At 34.8% G+C, this 21,274-nt stretch overlaps 1 protein-coding gene across 5 annotated transcripts in view; it reads left to right on the forward strand.

Annotated features, from left to right (window-relative positions):
* The window catches only part of MARK3 (microtubule affinity regulating kinase 3), a 124,607-nt gene extending 103,996 nt beyond the window's left edge, over positions 1 to 20,611 (forward strand). The window contains exons 13-18 of one of the 5 annotated variants that reach the window (XM_027849021.1): positions 1,103 to 1,320; positions 3,230 to 3,333; positions 12,330 to 12,587; positions 15,884 to 15,910; positions 17,438 to 17,482; positions 19,680 to 20,611. In XM_027849021.1, coding sequence (XP_027704822.1) covers positions 1,103 to 1,320; positions 3,230 to 3,333; positions 12,330 to 12,587; positions 15,884 to 15,910; positions 17,438 to 17,482; positions 19,680 to 20,025 — 998 coding nt within the window. In that variant the 3' untranslated portion in view covers positions 20,026 to 20,611. Of the gene's footprint in view, positions 1 to 1,102; positions 1,321 to 3,229; positions 3,334 to 12,329; positions 12,588 to 15,833; positions 15,912 to 17,437; positions 17,483 to 19,679 lie in introns of those variants that run through there. The other 4 variants (XM_027849023.1, XM_027849022.1, XM_027849025.1 and 1 more) reach the window with 4 other exon arrangements.
* The last annotated feature ends 663 nt before the right edge of the window (positions 20,612 to 21,274 follow it).

The raw sequence follows: 21,274 nt of genomic DNA on the forward strand, positions 1-21,274 counted from the left end.
GTTAGGCCTCTTTGGATATGGAAAAGAAATGACTTAACGTTTTGAGCCAAGGACAATGTCACCAGTACTTTAAGTTTAGCAGTATTTTCCTAGGTTTTTTTCTGTTTTGAAACCACCAAACTTAATCATGCTTTCCCAACAAAACCTTTTATTCACTTAGTTCAACTCAAATATTCTTGATTTAGAATTTTCTAGAGATGAGAGCTATGTTCTTTTTCTTTTAGCTACAAAATCTAAATAGTCCTCACACTAAATAAAGAATATTATAAATTTATATAGTGCTCTAAGATTTACAAAGTACTTTTCTTAAAGCAGCCATGTAAAAGGGGTGTTATCTCTATTCTCCTGTATTATCCCTATTTTTATAGATAAGGAATCTGAACCTTAGAGTTAGAATAACTAGACATAGCCACAGAACTATTAAGTTTCAGAGCCAGGATATGAACCTAGTTCACCCAAGTCTACTACATCATGCTGCCTTTTGAAGTATGGTCATACATTTTTATTTTTCACCTCCATAAAATTGGAATGATTCCTTTTCCAAATTGTTTGAATTTTGGATTCTCTTTTACTGCTTAAATGGGCACTGGCTCCTTCTATGCCTTTTACTGCCTTGGTAAACTACAATTTCATTGCATTACATAGTTAAATTCAAGGTAAATTTGAGACAGCTTAAAGGAAATGTTTTGTAATTGTGTAATACTATTCTGTTCCAAAAGGTGAAAGCCTGTCTTGTACAAAAAAGGGTGTAATTCAGTCAGATTTCCAAGGTGAACCCCTTGCTTCTGCATGATTTTGTGTGCATCATTAGCATAGTTGATTTGTTATGACTACAGTAACATCCTCCCAAGATGTTTTCCAAAGGACAGCTACCAAAAGCTTAATTGTGAGATCTTTCAAAGGAAATTGAAAATTATGGACAAGTAGATGCCACCTAACAATTTGTATCAGGGGGAACTTCGTAGAGGATTTTACTGCATTATCTTCTTTTTTTTTTCCTTTGAAATAGCACTTTGTTGCCCTGCTTGTTAAGTACTTTATTTTCAGAAAGTCAATAGTAGAAAAATATATTCTGATTTGAAACAAAATTTCCGTATTTTAGCTGGACCATCCATTCCTCCAGTTGTGGCATATCCCAAAAGGAGTCAGACCAGCACTACAGATAACGACCTCAAGGAGGAAGGAATTCAGCCAAGGAAATCCAGCAGTAGTGCTGTTGGAGGAAAGGGATTAGCACCAGCTAGTCCCATGCTGGGTAATGCAAATAATCCAAATAAGGCAGATATTCCTGAACGGAAGAAAAGTGCCACCATTCCTAGCGTAAGTAACATTTGTTCAAAGTGGTGCTTTATTTTGTTCTTTGGTAAGGAGAGTTTAAATACCTGTTTAGAACATTAAGATTTTTGTTCATCTAGTATAGCAACAATTACCCTTTAGTTGTTACAGAGGCAGCGTAGTAGCATAGAGGAAAGAAGGGTGGATTTGCGATCATAGGCCCTGGGTTCCAATCCTATTTCTACTACTTTTTGTGTAACCTTTGGCAAATCACTTTGCCTTTGTGGATTGATTTCCTAGGTGCATAGGTTTCTAGATTTAGAACTGGAAGGGTCCTTTTGGGATTATCTAGACCAAATGCATCATCTGAAAGTGAGACTCAGAGACATTAAGAACCTATAACATTACTAAGCTGTCAAAAAGGGTTTACTCTGTAACCCTGGAGGCAGCTAGGTGACGAGGTGGATAGGAAGTCAGGAAGACTCATCTTCCTGAATTCAAATCTGGCCTCAGATACTTATTGTACGTAGTAACTGTGTGAACCTGGGCAAGTCACTTAACCCTGTTTGCCTCGGTTACCTCATCTGTAAAATGAGCTGGAGAAGGAAATTGCAATCTACCCCAGTATCTTGGCCAAGAAAAATCATAAATGGAGTTGCAAAAAGTCAGACACTACTGAAATGTTTAAACAATAATATATAACCATGTAGTACTGTTTCTGTAGCAGACTAGTATGGCTCCAAAAAGCCTGGTAAGATAAATATTAAGGAAAGGAACATAGAGTATCTCTTATTTTTAGTTTTTAGGCAGTGTTTTTATTCCTGCTGGGAATAAAGCCTAGCAAGTTAGTTGATTTCCTGAAGTCATACTGGTTCTTCAAGTTTATTCTGAGCTTTACCCAGTTTTTTAAACTTTTGCTTCCATCTCCTTACACTTCTAGCTTATTATGCCAATAATCCATTTAATTTTATTAGTAATCACAAAAGTTTAAGAATTTTCATTGACTGTTATAGTTGGAAAGGTCCTTAGAAAATAACTAATCCAATTCCCCATTTTATGGATATGGAAAGTAAATCTTAGAGAGAAGCAGTGACTTAAAGAAAACTGCCCTGGTTATCCTTACTGGCTGCCTTCTTTCATACTCTCCAGTTCTCTTGAAAATGCTTCCATGACAGAGTTGACTCTCCATATGTAATTCTTTGTAGAGAGATAAAATTGAGCATTCTTTTTATTTCACCTATTCGTCTTTCAATCATTAGAAAGTTTTATTCAATACCTTCCTGCTTAAGTATGCATAGCACCAGATAAGATGTTTTCCTCCTTTTTTCAATAATTCAAGAGTGTTCATTGATGATTGTGAGTTTTACAGGTTATATTACATTGTGTTACCTGGGATGATTTTGGAGTTACATGTGTAAATTACTGAGAGCACTTTTAAGCAGGATAGTAATAATGGACAAATATTGTTCAATAAAAGAAATTAGTAATACTCTTCTAAAGTATTTTGTGATCCCTCTCTGGGTCTCAGTTTCCTGATGTGTAAAATGAAGAAATTGGACTGTGTGATCTCAAATTTTCCCTCTAATCTGTGGTTCTCAGTTATTTAAGAAATAGTTGATTTTACATTATCGTTAAATATATTTAATTATAAGTTTGTTATTCATGTTTCAAAGTTCTTTTTGGCTTTACTTTTAATATCTTTTTTCTTTAAATTTTCTTTTCCTAAGATTTTCTTTAAAGATTCAGAGTAGCCCTGATTTTTATGAACAGGTTTTCATTTATTCTTCTGTTGTACATTGTCTGCTGAGCAGTTAACTCTGAGAAAGATAGGTCTGTAGCATTTGGAATGTGCTGTTGAGGGCATCATATTGTAGTGAACAACAGAAGAAATAAATTCTGCATTAATAAATTGAGCTTTTCTTTGTAAGAAAATAAATACTGTTCTTACTTTTAGAATAATTCAACATCTGGTGGGATGACACGACGAAATACTTATGTTTGTAGTGAAAGGACTACTGCAGATAGACATTCAGTGATTCAGAATGGCAAAGAAAACAGGTATGAAACTTACACTTTTAGCAAGGAAGTGTGAATGTCTCATCGTTTTTTTGCATAAATCGTATTGTGTGTTGTGTATTTTTCTTTCCTCATTGTGATAAGTAAAAAACAAGTGGCTCCTAGTCTCACTGTACTTAATCACAGAAACTCCAGAGTTTGTAAATTCCTTTCATAGTTAAGGTCTTAAGTTATAAAAAGTAGATTGTTAGGTCATTTTGGAGAATTAAGATGGAGTGGGAGCTGTGATCTTATAGGTAATGTGAGGATAATAATCCAGAAAGCTTTGAAGTCAAAGGTCAAAACTGAATTTGTTCTAGAGGGTAATTGAGAATGACTGGAGAACATCTTCAGTCCACATACAAGTATTTTGATATATATTCAAATTATATACTGAAATGATTTCATCTTTGAAATCTGAACAATTCTTTTTGAATTCTTAAGGGATTTTGAGGATTTTAAATTAATGGGAATAAACATCTATTGGGCACTTTTTTATTCTGACTTCTTTGCAAATATCTTGGAGAAAGAGATTCCTGCCCTTAAGATGTTGATCCTTTCTTGAAGTGACTAATGCCCACAGTTAAAATAACTTTCAGATTTTTTTTAAAAAGTGTCCCTGACTCTTTGCTACATCTCTAATTACTAGAAATTTATAAGGTGATATGCAAACTGAGTGAATATGGATGGTAAAGGGACACAGATTAAACAAATTAATTATTCTTGAGAAGGGTGAGAATAGGAACTAATGTAAAGAGCAATTTAGGAGAGAGTCTCCAAGTATATTAGGAGATGAGTATATACTTTCCAGCATGCCACGTACTCATTTAGATCCTTTTTGGAAAAGCACCAAAATTGAAATCATAAAAGTCTAAATAAAAATGAAATATTTATTTGTGAAATGCCAAGTAAATGACCTAGAATATGTAGATACCCTTTTGTTGATAAATGAAATGTATCTTATGACAGCATACCTCTAGCTGATTGCTATCAGGTATACTGTGTCTTTGTCTTTTTTGTTACTTGAATTCTCTTCAGTTATATCTAATTCTTACATTTAACTACAAGTGTGCTGCTTGTTCTTCTTTACTGGGATTAATTAATCATATTTGTTGTTTTTGTTTTATTTCAAAAACTTGACATTTTTTCCTAGATTCAATAAACTTCTTAGTAACTGAAGTCTTAATCTAATACCCTTCCTCTTCTGTCCTTAAAACAACTGTTTTATCATCATCCTCTTTTAATCAGCTTCCTGTCAGGCTCTGATCCCCAAATCTCACACTAGTTGAATTAATGTGGAAGTAAAAATGTACCTGTAGTACTATAGTATGTGAAGTAATAATATGTCCAACACATTCGTCAAATTTTCAGAAGCTAATCTTGTTGCCAGGATTGTTGGACTGGTCAAATGAGATAATGCATATAGAGCATCTTATATACTTAAAATCTCTTATAAATACAGCTATTATTTATTTTTGTGTGTCCCTGACTCTTTGCTACATCTCTAATTACTAGAAACTCACACCAGTATTTCAAAAGATGCCATTTCATTTGTATAGCACGTACGCTGTTTCCGAACACAGATTGCAATCCCTCCAAACTTTAGTAGACAGCCTTCATGAGTTTCTGTGACTGAAAAATTCATCATCTGGTGGCCAGTTTTGTAATAATAATCCTTTCTCTAGGTTGTCCCTTAGACTACAGACACAAGCTATTGATGGGGCAATATTGAAAGTTTTTCTAGCTGATAAAATTTGCAAAAGCTTATACTTCCCTGTAATGTCTTTCAGGAAGTTAGGGACATCTTTACACCACAGTGAGATTATCAAAATAGTACATTAGGGTAATGCTAGTGAGACAGCCAAAAGTTTTGTTTGTTCTTTATTGTCATTATTACTATCGTGACAAAAAATCTTCCAATATCATTTGGAGAGTGGCTCTCTTTAAGAGCCCTAGTGATTAAAAATGTCTTAGAAATTACATGTATCCTCTCCCTATATAAGAATGTAAACCTTTTAACCTTGTTTAGTCCCTTATGAATTGTCTCTCGTTTACCTTTTTATACTTCTCTCAAGTGCTGTGTGTGAGGGTCACATTTTCTTTTCAGCTCTGGTCTTTTCATCAGGAATGTTGGAAAGTCGTCTATTTCATTAAATTTTTTTTTCCCCTTGTAACATTATACTCAGTTTTGCTAGGTAGATTATTTTTGGCTGTAATCCTAGATCCTTTGCTTTCTGGAATATCATATTCCAAGGCCTCTATGCCTTTATGGTGATAGCTGCTAAATCTCATGTAATCCTGATCGTTGCTTCTCAGGTTTTTAATTTTTTCTGACTGCTTCCAGTATTTTTCCTTGACCTGGGAGCTTTGGATTTTGGCTACAAGATTCTTTGGAGTTTCCTTTTGGAATTTCTACTTTGTCCTCTGCTTCTAAGATATCTGGGCAGTTTTCCTTTATAATTTCTTGAAATATGATGTCCAGGCTCTTTTTCTGTCCGTGACTTTTCAGCTAGTCAAATGATTATTAAATTACCCCTCCTCAATCTATTTTACATGCCAGTTGTTTTTCTTAGGAGATAGGTCACATTTTCTTCTATTTTTTTAAGCTTTTCACTTTGTTTAATTATTTCTTGATGTCTTACAGAATCATTAGTTTCCATTTGGCCAATTCTAATTTTTAAGGAGTTATTTTCTTCAGTAAGTTTTTTTTTTTGTTTCTTTTTTTTTTTTTTTAATTTTAGTTTTTGTTTTGTTTTGTTTTTTACTTTTTTTTTACCATTTGGCCACTTCTGGTTGGCCCCTCTCATCTTCAGCTCAGAGCCACACAACTAAGTTTTTGGAATTTTTTCCAAAAGTAGGACCTCTCTTCCTCATGAATACTACTCTCTGTCCTGGAACTGTGACCCAGAACTGGGTAATGGGTGATAGAACTAGAATGTTCCCCATCAGCCCTTGTCTTTGCTTCCACTACACTGCGCTCTTAGGCAACTCCCACCACAATGTCTGCAGACCTCTATTTTCTTAAACTTTCCTGGGTTGAAAAAAATCACTCACTCTCATTTTTTCTTGCCATTTCTGAAAAGAATTTTATACATGCATTTTCTGAACTGTTGAGGTATGTTGAGTGAATGGGGCAAAAATGCTGACTCTAACTCCATCATCTGGATTTTGCCTTGTTACTACTTCTCACCTTAGTTATTATAATGTTGGAGGTAATCTAGATCCTATTTGCCGTTTAAGGTATTTTATCTATCTCTCTAGATTTACCCATAAGACTGTCATCATTAATCAAATAAAACTTTTAACTTTAAGTCCTCTAAGAAGTTGCTGCTATAATAGTCTGCAAGACTAGTCAGTACATATTCCTGAGGCATTCCTCAGAGTTTTCATTTTCAGGTTCCAGAAGGTGATTAATAGCTTTTATTTTTACTTTGCCCTGTAGTTCTAATAGAGATGAACAGTTTTCTTTCATGATTTCATATTATGTCCAGGCTCTTATTAGATGTGGCTTTCAGGTAGTCTGATGGTTCTTACATTATCTTATTATATGTGGGTTAAGAAAATTAGGCTTTTTAAAAATATCACCCAAAGCCATAATTATGAAGGAGCAATTTTTTTTTTTTTTTTTTTTTTTAGGCAATTGGGATTAAGTGTCTTGCCCAAGGTCACAGAGCTAGTAAGCGTCAAGTGTTTGGTCTGAGGTCAGATTTGAACTCAGATCCTCCTGACTTCAGGTCTGGTGCTCTATCCACCGCGCCACCTGCCTGCCCCGCAATGTATATTTTCTTGATTGCTTGTAAAAATAGATGTATGATATCTATTAGTCAAATAGCATAGAGAATTCTAATTGACATTTTGGATTTACAAAATTTGTAGCAACTGTAGTTTTCTACCAAGAATTCTGATCTTTGGGGCATTTATATGTGGAGTGAGACTTCACAAAAGTCCTGCATCTATGTTTGATCATGGCATGGAGGTTACATTGAGTGTTTGTATGCTGTGCTATAAGAGCACAAATTGCAGGTACTACCAAGCTGGAAAAAAAATAGACGAAAGCTGTCTGTGGACCAACCCAAATTAAAAAGGGCTTATCACTAGTAGATTAGCTACCATGGCAACTAATATAAGAAACAAACAAATACAAAATGGCCTTCAGTCCGGCTTCCTTTTGCTTCCTTGTTATTGGGTGGCAGCCAAAGAGAAAGAACAGTAAGAGTTACTCAGTTTTTAGACCATCTCTAAGAATTACTTTAACTGTAAATACTCTGAATGTAACATCTTTGTCAGTCAGTTGATGTACTACTAGAGAGTTTTCATTTTGAGATTTTTTTGGGGGGGAGGTGATCAATGGATTCTTTCAATTTTCATTCTACCCTCTGGTTGCAGGATGTCAGCGTGGTTTTCCTTGATAATTTCTTGAAAGATGATGTCCAGTCTCTTTTTTTTGACCGTGGCATTCAGGTAGTCCAGTAATTCTTAAGTTATCTCTCCTGGATCTATTTTCTAGGTCAGCTGTTTTTCCAGTGAAATATTTCACATTTCCTTGTATTTTTTTTTTCATTCTTTTGATTTTGTTTTATTGTTTCTTGATGTCTAATGGAGTCATTAGCTTTTGCTTTCCCAATTCTAATTTTAAGGAATTATTTTCTTCAGGGAGCTTTTGTACCTTCTTTTCCACTTAACCAATTCTACTTTTTAAGAAGTTTTTTTCTCCAGTGAATTTTTGTACATCTTTTTCCATTTGGCCAATTCTGCTTTTTAAAGTAGTCTCTCTCTCTCTCTTTTGAGGCAGTTGGGGTTAAGTGACTTGCCCAGAGTCACGCGGCTGGTGCGTGTTATGTGTCTGAGGCCAGATTTAAACTCAGGTCCTCCTGATTCCAGGAGGTGGATAGAGTTGGTGCTTTATCTACTGCACCACCTAGCTGCCCCCTATTCTCTTTTTTAAGGTATTATTTTCTTCACTATTTTGTGCGTGCGTGTGTGTGTGTGTGTGTTTGTGTGTGCCTCCTTTACCAAGCTGTTGACTCTTTTTTTATGATTTTCTTGCATCACTGTCGTTTCTTTTATCAGTTTTTCCTTGATTTTCATAGTCCTTTTTGAGCTCTTTCAGGAATTCTTTTTTGGATTTGAGGCCAAGTCACATTTTTCTTTAAGGCTTGCATGTAGCGGTTTTGACTTTGTTTTCTTCTGAGTTTGTCTTTTGATCTTTACTGTCACCATAGTAGCTTTCTATAGTCAGGATCTTTTTTTGTTGTTTGCTCATATTTCCAGCTTATTTCTTGACTTTTAACTTGGACTCTGCTCCTGATATAGAGGGGTCATTGTTCCAAGCTTCAAGTTTTTTGTGCAGCTGTTTTCAGAGCTAGTTCTGGGTATCTGTAAGTGTTTAGTTCTTCCAAGGTGGTATGATATAAGGAGAAGTGTGTTTACTACCCTTGGCCTATACTGTGTTCTGTGAGCAACTACCAGCACTCTTTTCCACTCTGGGACTGTGACCAGAGTCCTCTACTCCCTTGTAGCCACTGATGTGCTAGTGTTCCTCCTTTGCTCTGAGACTGCAACCTGAATTCGAGTGTGAGTAGTGCAACAAAGCCCTGCCCCCAGTGCCAGCAAAACGGCCCCTGTAATCCCCTGATCCCTTTACCGTCTGTGGGCTGAGAGCTTCAGAAGCCAGCACTGATTAAGTCACCTCCAAGGCTTGCTGTTTGTTTGCTGGGGCATGGCCTGTGCTAGACTGCATTCCAGTCTCATCCTAGTGTGGCAGATCTTTTCTGCCCACCTTCTAAGTTGTCTTGGGCTAGAAAAAGGGTAGGTGAACTAGCTTAAGAGTCATGATAATGCCAGGGAGGAAATAATACAAGCAAAAACAAACTTTCTGATCCTAAAGAGGAAATCAAAAGGGGAGAAGAAAAGAAAAGAAAGCAAAGAACTAGAATCTGAAGAATGCTTTAGATTGCCTGTTAGATGATTGGAGAAATGACTAAACAAATTATGGTATATGAATGCATTAGAACATTATTGTGCTATAATAAATGAAGTGAGAGGATTTCAGAGATTCCTCAGTAATTTGAACTTATACAGATTGAAGTAAGCAGCACCAGTACAGTTTACACAAAGATAGTAACATTGTAAAGAAAAATAACTTTAAAAGATTTAAAACCTGTGCTCAAGGCACTGATCATGTCTCCAGAGGACTTGCTGATGAAACACTTGCTACCCTCATATTGATAGGTAATCAACTCAAGGTTTGGAGAAAAACATATATTTTTGGACCTGGGGTTACAACCCACAGTATAAGAAGCACTGAAGGGGTCTCGAGTGGAAAAATTTAAGAAACTCTGGTAGATGATTTAGAGAAACTTGCAGCCCAAGAGAATAGTTAGAAGGCCATTTATTATAGTAGTACACATAAGAAATGTGATGAGGACCTGAACTAAAATGGTGGTCATATGAATAGAAAGAAGGGGACGTATAAGAGGTGATGTGGAGAAAGAAATTATAAGATATAGCAGGTAGATGGATGTGTTCAGTGAGTGAGAATGAAGACTCAAGGATGATATTGAGGTTACAAACCTGGGTGAATAAAAGGATAGTAGTATCCCTGACAGTAAAGAGGGTAGGGGAAGGGCAGAGTTTAGGAAGAAAGAGAATGAATTCTCTTTTAGACATGTTGAGTTTTAGGTGCTTAGACCACTTTCAGTTCAAAATATCCAGAAGGCAGTTGGTGATGTTGAATTGGAATGCAGCGGGAAGAGAGTAGGACTGGTTATGTAGATCTTTGGTAGTCATCTAGATAGAGATGTTAAATGAGTTCTGGGAGAGCTGATAAGATTATCAAGAAAAGAGTATAGGGAGAAACAGAAAGAGGACCCAGGAATTGAATGTAGTTATGTTATTGCCATTAGTTCAATATTTCAGGTCTGTAATTTCATCAGTGAATATTCCTCAGGTGACATCTACTACAGCCTCTGTGTTGAAAGATAATGTGGCTAAAGATTTCATCATCCTGTACCCAACCTGATTCTCAGGCAGCCCACACCAAACCAATACTCTTGAACCTTTTCAGTTCATAAGGACCTTTTCCTCATTATGTGGAAGCATCAGAAGATGACTTTAATGTAAGAATGATAACATTGCAGGAGAGGAAGTGGTTAGGGTATCGTTACTGAGTTATTCCTATGCTGAGAAATCACATTGATAATTGTTTTCTTTAGTGGTTCCATTTTTGTCCAATGAAGCATGGCAATCTTAAGAGTCATTTGTGATGTGAACCTTATTGGGTATAATTAGCTTGCTTGATCTGACTCCTCTTCATTTAATCAGCGATTCATGTCAAATCTCTCAGGAAGTTTGAAGTGTATTTCCAGTGCTTTGCACATAATAAACACTTTATGAATCCTTCCCTGATCCTCCTGATTTTCACTGTTCTCTGCCTTCTCAATTTTAATTGTGCTATGCTTAGTACCACATTCCTTAATAAGATATAAGTTCATTTAGAAAAGGGATTGATTTTATTTTTGTTTTTTGTTTCTCTAGCAGTACCTGGCATATAGTAAGCATTTAATAAATATTTATTGATTTTGTTCAGTTGAAAAAAGAATTTCTATTCTTTCAAAGTTTAGTTCAATACTATATTATTTGTATACACAGGATATATTAATGCAAGTAGAATGAAAGTTTAAGTGGAGATTCATCATACCCATAATTTGCTAATCCATTTTACAATGGCATTTTTTAATGTTTGCATATATTTGAAGTCTATTTGAAGACCAGGGTTGTGATGTCTTATTAAAATGGACTTTATAACAAAACTTCAGATCTCTTGTTTTGTTTTGTTTTTTAATATAAACACATTTCTGTGAACATTAGAAATGTGGAAGTGGCTGTCTTCTTTTTAAGCTGATAATCTTGGGGAAATCTAATTTTTTTAGAACTATGGATTAGCAAAGTGCACTCATTTCCCAATGGCAATTGATGATTAAAATTTTGTTTCTTTGACAGAAATGAAATGGTTTGGGAAAGAAGGTATTTGCTTTAAACTGTAGTTGCTTTTTTTGTTATTGGTCCATCATACTGTTGTTTCTGCCTCTGCCTAAACCCAAACCCCCCCCTCACAGCCTGACAGAAATGTTCGCTTATGCAGCTAGTCCTGCCTCAGTTTGTACCACATCTTCTACCTGTATTCGGCTGAGACATCAGAAGTCGATGTCCATGTCAGCCTCTGGGCAGCCCAAGATGATGTTACCTCCAATAGACAGTGAAGGAGATAACTTCAAGGATATGTAAGAAAAAAACCCACAGAATCCTTGTGATACTAATGTGTACCCACTGCTTTAGTTGTGTGCTGTGGATTTTAGAGTCCTAAAGTCTATTATAGTTGTCTATAAAATGTCCTTTCTCACCATATTTTTCTTTACGCTCTGTCTGATGGTGTCATTCATATATTTCAGTCTCTGTATGTGTTTCAGTGCCTTCTGCATAGTTGTCTGGGTACAAGGAATTCCTTCTCTCCCTTCCCAGTTCTTTTAGCATGTGGAATGGTACTTTTTATGGGCTTAAAAACTTTTCAGTTGCTTATTTTTAAATTCCACCTGTGTGTTCTTCTGTTAGATCATTTTTAACTGGGAAGATTCTCTGCATGTAGGCACATTGTGAGAGGGGAAGCAACAGAAAGAAGTTTTAGTTTAGCCATTCTTTGTCCCAGAAATTCCCTGTATTAATCTTGTCCCTGAAAAATCTGTGTGCACGATTTTCCCACATTACCCTGAAGATTTGTTTCTTTATAGTGTTCCCTTGACTCCCTCTTCACTTCTGGCCTACTTTTTTTTCGTAGTTCTTTTGTAAAATATTCCTCAGTTCTGGATTTTTTTTTTATAACTGGTTCTTTTCTTTGTACAAAAAGTTGATTGTGATTGTAATTTTACATCCCTGAATTGTTTGCCATAAAGTTAAGGCTGTGACTAGGAAGTCAAAATTGTGATGATTTTCTACTTTTGCAGCACTGTTCCTGATCAGAGAACTCCAGTTGCTTCAACACATAGTATCAGCAGTGCAACTACTCCTGATAGAATTCGCTTCCCAAGAGGAACTGTCAGTCGTAGCACTTTTCATGGCCAGCCCCGGGAGCGTCGAACAGCAACTTACAATGGCCCACCGGCATCACCCAGCTTGTCACATGAGGCAGCTCCGCTTTCCCAAACCAGAAGTAGGGGCTCCTCTAATCTTTTTAGCAAATTAACATCAAAACTCACAAGAAGGTAAGTGCTGTGGAGTTTGGGGACGTTTTTAATTAACCAAACTTAGAAAAAGTTGCCTTTTCCTGTGTTATATGAAGCCACTGTTCAAATGCTTCTCACTTCAACTTGTTTTTCCAGTCAATATATCTTGAATATTCATTAGCTTACTTATTAGCCTTAACTAATTTTTAGAAATGTGATGGTTTTAAAGCCTTTTGGAATTAGTAGCTAAAGATTTTTTATTAATCTATTCACAGTATTAGAGGTTAGCATTTAGGGATGTATCTGTGTTGTTAAGTAAATATTCTTTATGATCCACATGTTCATGTCATTTTCTGAAGTTGAGCAGAGTAGCTGATCTAGTATGTATTCAGATGATGCTCAATAAATAATCAACAATGAAGAAAATAAGTACAGTGTCTTTTCAAGTGAAGTATAAGCTTTCTATGCATTGACTTTCATGACCTTGAAGTCCAGTATCTTTATAGAAGGATCAAAGTCTGCAGTAGCAGACTTTGGCTTGATATCAAGAACAACTTAGTTGTAGCTAAAGCTCTCCAAAAGTATCTATTATTTGCGCAGGTTATATTACCCATCTTGGAGGTGCTCAAGCAGAAAACAGACAAACTATCAGGGATATTTTGGAGGGAATTCCTAATCAGATATGGGTTGGACTAGATGGCCTCTTCAGTCTTTGCCAAACTCTAAAATTACGTGATTTTATGGCTGGGTTCCCTAAGGATCAAATGTTGAAACTGTTTGGACCTTACAACTTTGCTTAAAAAAACAAAACAAAACACACAACTTGTGTATAATACATATCCTTTAATTTTTTATTATTATTAAGTTTAAAAATATATTTTCCTTCCTCCCCTCACCACCACCGGATTCTTTGTAATAAAGAATTGTGTTTCATTTTAGTAATGAGAGGTAGAGTTTGTTACAGTGATTTAGCCTGGAGGATACTAGCTCTCTAGGGAAAAATAAAAAATTACGTTGATGAGGTTGTGATCCTTTACACAAACAGACAGTGAAAGTTTCTGCATTTAGGAAACCTGAAAGCCACTGTAAATTCAAAATCACACCTTAAAAGATTCCCCCAGTGAGGGGCCTCTTTGAAACTGGATTTGCCTGCTGATGAGTAACATGCAAAGCTTCTCTGGAAGTTGGACTGTCCACACAGATTTTCTTGTTTGTCTGCTCTTCTAGGCAAGGCTTCATCTCCTGGACTCTTTATATTACCACTTTTATTTTTATGTGACCTGTATTGTTGAAGATGTATGCTGAATCCTTCAATCTTTGTAGGTCCCTTTAATGGCTTGTCTAGATCATCAATCCAAAACTTAGGTCATAGGATTCATACTTGGAAGGGATCTTAGATAACATCTAATCTAACCTTCTCCTTTTATAAATTAAGAAGTAGAAATTTCCTCAGTTAGTAAATGTTAGGAAGTGTAACCCAGATCTCTTGATTCCAAAAGTAACATTCCTTCCACTATTCCCTATGACAGTCACATTAATCTCTCTTTTTTTAATTAATACAGCTGACATATATTAAAGTCCCAGTTGGGGAATTTTTTTTACATGAGTCATCATTGACTCAAACTTAGGGAAGAGCACTTAACCTCTACCTCTTTCTCTTTAAACATAGAGCCAGTTCTGAACCAAAGCATATTTGAGTTATGAGCCAATAGAAACTCCACTCAATTTTCTGTACATATAACCATCATTGGTAATATCCTGCAGCCTGCTCACACCCCTATTTTGCCCTTTGGGTCACCTGCAGTTGTGATTCTTCTGACATCAGTCAGGGTGTTACATGAGTTACAGTCATATTTTGTCACTAGGAGAATATTAGTGTTAAAAAGTTTGGCTTTTGCAACCCAGAGTAGTTTAGGGTCATTGACAACACTACCCAGTTTCTCAGATTCAGTCTAGCCCAAATTACTTGTCCTTTTTGATCTTCTATTTTGAGAGAAAAATAATTTTTTAAGTGCTGTGAGCCACCTGACCTATAAATCATGCTTATCTTAGGTAACAATTTTTCTGAAATGACTGTCTTTAGTGGCTTAGTACTCATATGGCTACAGTAATATCTATCACTTTTAACTCAATATAAAAAAGAAATAAACTATAGCACTGCTTTTTTTTTCTGTTTTATGAGATTATTTTATTGAGCACCCACAGCATTGTGCAGGATAAAAACATGAGTAAGCAATGATCCTAGCCCTTGTGGGCTGGGCTGATGGCCTAACAGGTAAAATGAATATAAGGTACAATGTGTTAAATAGAACACAAGAGACACAAAGGGCTCTGGAAAGAAAATTTCCTAGTACTTTTAGTTAATACTGCTAAATTGTTCATTTCTGAAGTTATGTCAGTGATCCTGAATGACCAAAAAGCAAAGGTAACCCAACAAGGAAATTTACAATTGTAGTAAAAATCTGACCCTTCAAGGTACTTTTCAGCTCTGAAATTGTGACCTGTTTTTTCTAAGAGTGATTAAAATGTGACATAACTACTATCAGTGTAATAAATATAAGCATAAATAGTTCGTTTAAAATATGTAATAGCCCGTTTTGTGACAATTCCCTATTTCATTATTAACAAATATATCAATTTCAGAACTAAAACCTGGATTGTATTGGTTTTGAAAACACATCACTCCCCTACCCTACCTGAGAGTAGTGTTAAGATTGGACATAATAAAAAAAACATATTTTTTTAATTTGGCTGATTTTTTTTTTAGTATTTATTTCTAAATATTTCTGTTTAATAGTAACATTTTCAGATTATTAGTAGTTTCAAAGTTTAGCATGGGATGCTTGTCACTTAGATACTTTAAATGAATTTGAGCAGTATGTCTTGTTTATGAGTATATCACAACTGACTTGATCTGCTAAAAAAAAAAATGCCCTTTCTCTTAATGTAAATTGAATTTTCCAAAACAGTATTTGCTATATCTGTGAAGATTTTATATAATTTAGTTCAAAAAGCAGTTATACAAAAAATTGTTAATTGTTTCTGGCATTTCCACCCACCCTACCCCCCCCCAAAAAAATCATTTTTCTGCCTCAAGGTAAACTTGATCTCTTTTCACTTAAAAAATCCCAAATTAAGAACTCAGATATTCAGTTAAACCTATTATTGACTCATTTTTCAGCCAACAGATTGAAACAGTTTCATTATATGTTAGTAAAATGAACTTTGTTTTATTTATTGTTTTTTGTTGTCTCTAATTGACTGGATTTTTTTTTTTCATTTTAGTTTGTACAAATCACCTTGGTTAATTTTGCTTTTGGCTTAATTTCTTTTAGAAACATGTCATTCAGGTTTATCAAAAGGTAGGACTTTATATTTCCATCCCCATCCCCAAATGGCTTCTGCAATTAACCCCAGGTTTGGCTTTATTGCCCTGATTTGTCTTAAAACTAAAATTTCTGCTGAGAACTAAATACTTGTTTCTTTTTAAAACTATATATATACACATGGAAAGAAGCATATGAACTCTTTCCAAAATACAAGGGCCTGTGGCACCCATATAACAAGAGGCTAAGCATGCTCTGTGCATTTTCTTTCTTTTGTAGAATGATTAGCATCTGAATAATTTGACCTTTATACTAATACACTAAGCATGCCTCTTTTTGGAGAATGAAATGTTCAGTAACATTTATGAACTATTGCTATATAGCCATTAGCATGCCAAAGGTGAGTGATACTTGTGTTAATCATAATTTCTGTTTCTCTGTTTAAAGGGTTTTATTAACAGAAAAACTTGAAAATCAGAATGATGGTGAAATTGGCCACATTCCTATACTAGAAACAGACCCAAAATTCAAATAATGCTGTGATACAATGTAGTCAGTCTAGAAGACCTTAAAGACACAGACAATTGTATAACATCAACATTTAAGATACTTTGGAATTGAACATTTTGATTACTTGATTTTATCAACAAAAGTAGTAGGCTCTATCTGGTGGATGGGGATCAAGAAATTTCATTTATGACCCAAGTTTCTCCCATCATTATATACTGCTCAATTATTTCTACCTCAATTTCCTCATCCATTAAATGAGGCTAATTCTTTACCTTTTTCCTAATCCCAGGGCATGTAGTGTATGTAGATCCCTTAAGCTGCTGTGAATAATCATTACATGTTTTTATTGTTAAGTAACTAAAAGTCAGTGTGATTTGAGTAAAATTACTCTTTAATCAGTTGACTTAAATGTTTTGGTGACAACCATTGAAACATAAAATAAAAACTGTGCATCAGAGGTAACACTCAGAGGGTAGAGAAACATTGAGAGCAACAATATTAATTCTCTGACTGTCTTATAAAGGGTTAGAATGATGTTTTTTGGTGTATGTAAAATCTTAGGTTCATTGAATGAACCTAGTATGAAGTTTATTTTATAGGACTGTGGGATATCTGCTTTATTAATACTAGAAATTCACCACTACTATTGTAAATTGAAGAGTCTGAACCTGAAATTATACCCTCTTTTGCTGTCAGAAGCCCACTCATTATTTTGGAAGAGAGTTAAAAAAGTCGGAATCAACCTATTGTCATTCATACTTTAAAGTTCACATTTCCCCTAAGAATGTTTGTATTCAGTATACACATTTTCATGTGTGTCATCTGTCCTACAAGTATATTGTTAGATATTCACTTGAAATTCTGTCTAATCATTATATAATCAAAATGGGAAATGGGTAAGAATTTGGGAAAATATTACTTATAATCATAATTCTAGTATCTTTTTTTTTTCCTAAATAATTTCTTAAGTATCATATATAGGTAGTTGTGCGCTAGTGTAAGATTTCTCTTCTTTTTCCCACTTCTCTATGCTTCTGCATTCTTTTCCTTGAGGCTCCCAACTGAATATGAGAGGAACGGGAGATATGAGGGTTCAAGGTGAGGGGAATCATTTTTATTTAAAATTTCACTGAATTACTGTGTTTGTGTAGTGAAGATGATATTACTTGAATCTTGTGTACCACATTAATAAGTTATTAATAGATGTTTAATATAGTTACTATTTTGAGTCTGTTTTAGCTTTAGTCAAAGCATGTGCTTGCTGTTGGTTCCTTAAAATACAAAGTGTATTTATTTCTAGTGAGATTTTAATTACCTTAATGAACTACATGGGGGTGCTGATTTGATATGACACCTATCCATCATCTTAACATAGCTAATGAAGCTCCAGAACCCTCCCTGATAATTTCATATAACAGTATACCTTAGTTTGTTTTAAATGTTTATGTGTATTGTCATCTTTCCAAATGGGTGGTCTTTTAATAAGGCTATAAGAATTAAGAGAAGAAATATACTAGATTTACCACTGTTTTCATTCATTGTGTCCCCAAACCACTTTCCTATGTGATGAAAACAGGTTAATGAAATGTTAATATCTGTATATTTTCTTTTTTGAAAAATGTCATTGAATGTATACATACAGGTAGCATTGCACAAATTCTTATTTGATTCATTGATTTCTACATTGTTAGAACTGTGCAATTTTCCAGTTATATTAGTAGTAGGAAGTATGATGAGGTGATAAGAGAGGAAAGTATCTCCCACTCTTCAGTGATACCTTTATTTAGTGTATCTCATTGGATTGATTGGTTGATTTTGTGTGTGTGTGTGTGTGTGTATTTTAATTTCTATCCATTCAACAAAAATTTAATGAATACTTACTCTGTACATAGAATAGCGTCCTAGGGTGCATGGATATATGACATGGTCCCTGAGGTCCCACAGCTCAAAAGACTTAGCTGAAACAAGACATACCAATATCAGAATTTGCAAGTCAGTACACTATAAAGTTTCAGTGTGTGCTATACACTAGTAGAAAGAACATAAGATTTGGACTTGAATTCAAATCCCAGCCATTCATATTACCATCTTGTGACCTTGATAAAGTCACTCGACCTCTCTGGGCTTCTGTTTCCTCATCTGTCCTCAGATCTCTGACAAAAAGTTGAATGTTGTATTTTGTAGGAGGGAAAAGTGGGTAGGCCACTCAGGGTTTTCTTCCTGTAAAACATTGCCTTATTTAGCATTTTTAATATCCTCGACATTCCTAAAAACTTGGATATTTACATTATTATATTTATAGGACTTAGAGTTTGTGTTTTGATGACTGCTGTAATAATTAGCAGCTATAGATCATGTAATCTGAGAATATCAAAATTGCTTGGGAGTTAGAAATGTATATTCTCATTTTTAACCATTAAAGAAATGGAGGCAAAATGAACAGTTGTTCACTGAATATGATACTACCTTTACTTTCCCATTTTCTCAGTGCTATCTTCATCCAAGAAAATTATCCTCAGACCCCTTCTAATGAAATATGATCTAGATTTTGTTTTTCTGGAGGAAGAGGATATTTTTAAGCACAAGAAAGGAAACAGTTTTTTTCCTACAGTAGTGATCGAATTGTATATGTATAGAAGGGAAAAAAATCATACTATCTTTAAAAATATATATTCTCTCCAAGCTATTCTCAAAACTATTTTGTAGGTTTCCTGAATTAAGGTATATATGAGACACTGGATTTTAACTGTGCAGTGTCAAAAACAAAAAATAGCTGTTTTAGTCTCCCTAACCATCTATGAAAATTCAAAGGATTCCAGACAGTGCTGTTTGTCTCCTTTTTTTTTTCTTTTTTTATATTTTTTTTCCTTGGTTTTTCAGATTTTTTTTTGTGGAAAAATTCTAAGTGGGAATTAAAGCTAATAAAATTGAAAGGAATAACAACTCAGATTTATAGCACTTTAAGGTTTATAAAGTGTTTCCTTAAAGCAGCAGGTCAAAAATAAATGAGTTATGAAATTGATGCAAATTTACTGGCCAGATAGTATTTTAATAACATAATGAATTTTTTTAAAAAAGTGTTTGTGGCTACTTGTAATAGGTGCTCCTTAACAAAGGAGGAAATGACCAAACCCACAGTATTATCTTTACCCTGTAGGATATTATTAGGAAAAATGGTGTGTGTGTGTATTGTTAAACATAACATGTTTAATGTGCCATTTGCTTCACTAACCAAAGTAGATAATGTTGGTTTTCCTATGGAGTTAAAAATAAACCTGCCCCCTGTGTATTTCAGTCGCAACGTGTCAGCTGAGCACAAGGATGAAAACAAGGAAGCAAAACCCCGCTCCCTGCGGTTTACCTGGAGCATGAAAACCACCAGTTCCATGGATCCCAATGACATGATGAGGGAAATTCGAAAAGTCTTGGATGCCAATAACTGTGACTATGAACAGAGAGAGCGGTTCTTGCTCTTTTGTGTCCACGGAGATGGGCATGCAGAAAACCTTGTACAATGGGAAATGGAGGTGTGCAAACTGCCAAGACTGTCACTAAATGGCGTCCGTTTCAAGCGGATATCAGGAACATCCATAGCTTTTAAAAACATTGCTTCCAAAATTGCCAATGAGTTAAAGCTGTAACAAAGTAATTATGTTGTAAATTAAGTACCAATTTCAAGTGTTTTCCTGAACTCTTATGGAAATGTATAGAATAATATTTAGGCAATAATTTTGCATCTTCAGAATCATGGTATTAAAAATATATATATGAAAATGAGCTGCTCAGCCAGGAGAAAGAGTTGGACTTTTTTTTTTCCTAAGTGCACTGCAGCATTAAAGTTGCCTATTCTGTAAAATATTTACCCCATCATTTTATTTACATTTTGTTCTAAGGTCTCTTAACAGTCTACAGAATATATCCATTTAAATATGCCTCCCATTTGTGTGGCTGTGAGAGTGTATAGTATGTGTTTATAGTATATAAGTTTAAAGTATTATATATGTAAACAAGTCCTTACACCAACATCCCAAGCTGTACCAATACCTCTTTGGAAGATCATTTTGGTGCTAAAAATGGATATAGCCAAGGAGGAAACTTTCACTTAATATAAAAATCAGCATAGGATTACAATTAGTGCGGGTTTACAGTTTGCTACTGTGGGGTTTTCTTTTTTTTTTCTTTAAAAAAAAAAGTACAAAGGGTTTGAATTTACAGTTGTGAACATTGCTTATGTGTTGGTTTTTTTTCTTCCCAAGTAGATCTCATGAGATCATTAAAAAAATCACTTTTCCTCAATAGAGTTTTGCATTATGTCTCCTAGTACTGTATTTAAAACTTGGTATAAAAAAAAAAAACTAAAGTATATAAACATATCCCATCTAACATTATTAATAGGGTCCTTATAATCCTATTAGGTAAACCAGTATTGCCTAGGGAGAAAGACAGTTACATAGAAACAGTATTAATAGGCATTTAGTCAAGCATTAGCAAGGTGTTATTGTGGAGTATACTTATATTTTCTCATCATTCATCAGCTGAAGTGCCTCAAACTACCCCTCTGTTGAGTATTAAGTTTATGCAAGGCTGGATGGTCTTTGGTGCATCCTCAGAATTGCAGGGGTCAGGGGGATGGGAGGGCAGTGTTTTTTAACCTGGAACCTTTTTTCAGAGGGAAATTAGAGTGAGAAGTGATGTGAGAAAGGAATTAGATGTACAAAACAACTTGATATTTCTAGCTAGGGCCCATATGTTAAGAGCTGCCTAATCTGAGACTTCGTTAGATTTGTTTTCAATGAAGTATGAATTTTTCTTATTCTTTGTGGTTTGTTGCATGTGTCAGGCTTACAGCCTTTTTCCACTTCCTGCATGGTTATATAAGAGGATATGATT

The sequence above is a fragment of the Vombatus ursinus genome, unplaced genomic scaffold (assembly GCF_900497805.2).
Source record: "Vombatus ursinus unplaced genomic scaffold, bare-nosed wombat genome assembly UNPS02007284.1, whole genome shotgun sequence".
Taxonomy (NCBI): domain Eukaryota; kingdom Metazoa; phylum Chordata; class Mammalia; order Diprotodontia; family Vombatidae; genus Vombatus; species Vombatus ursinus.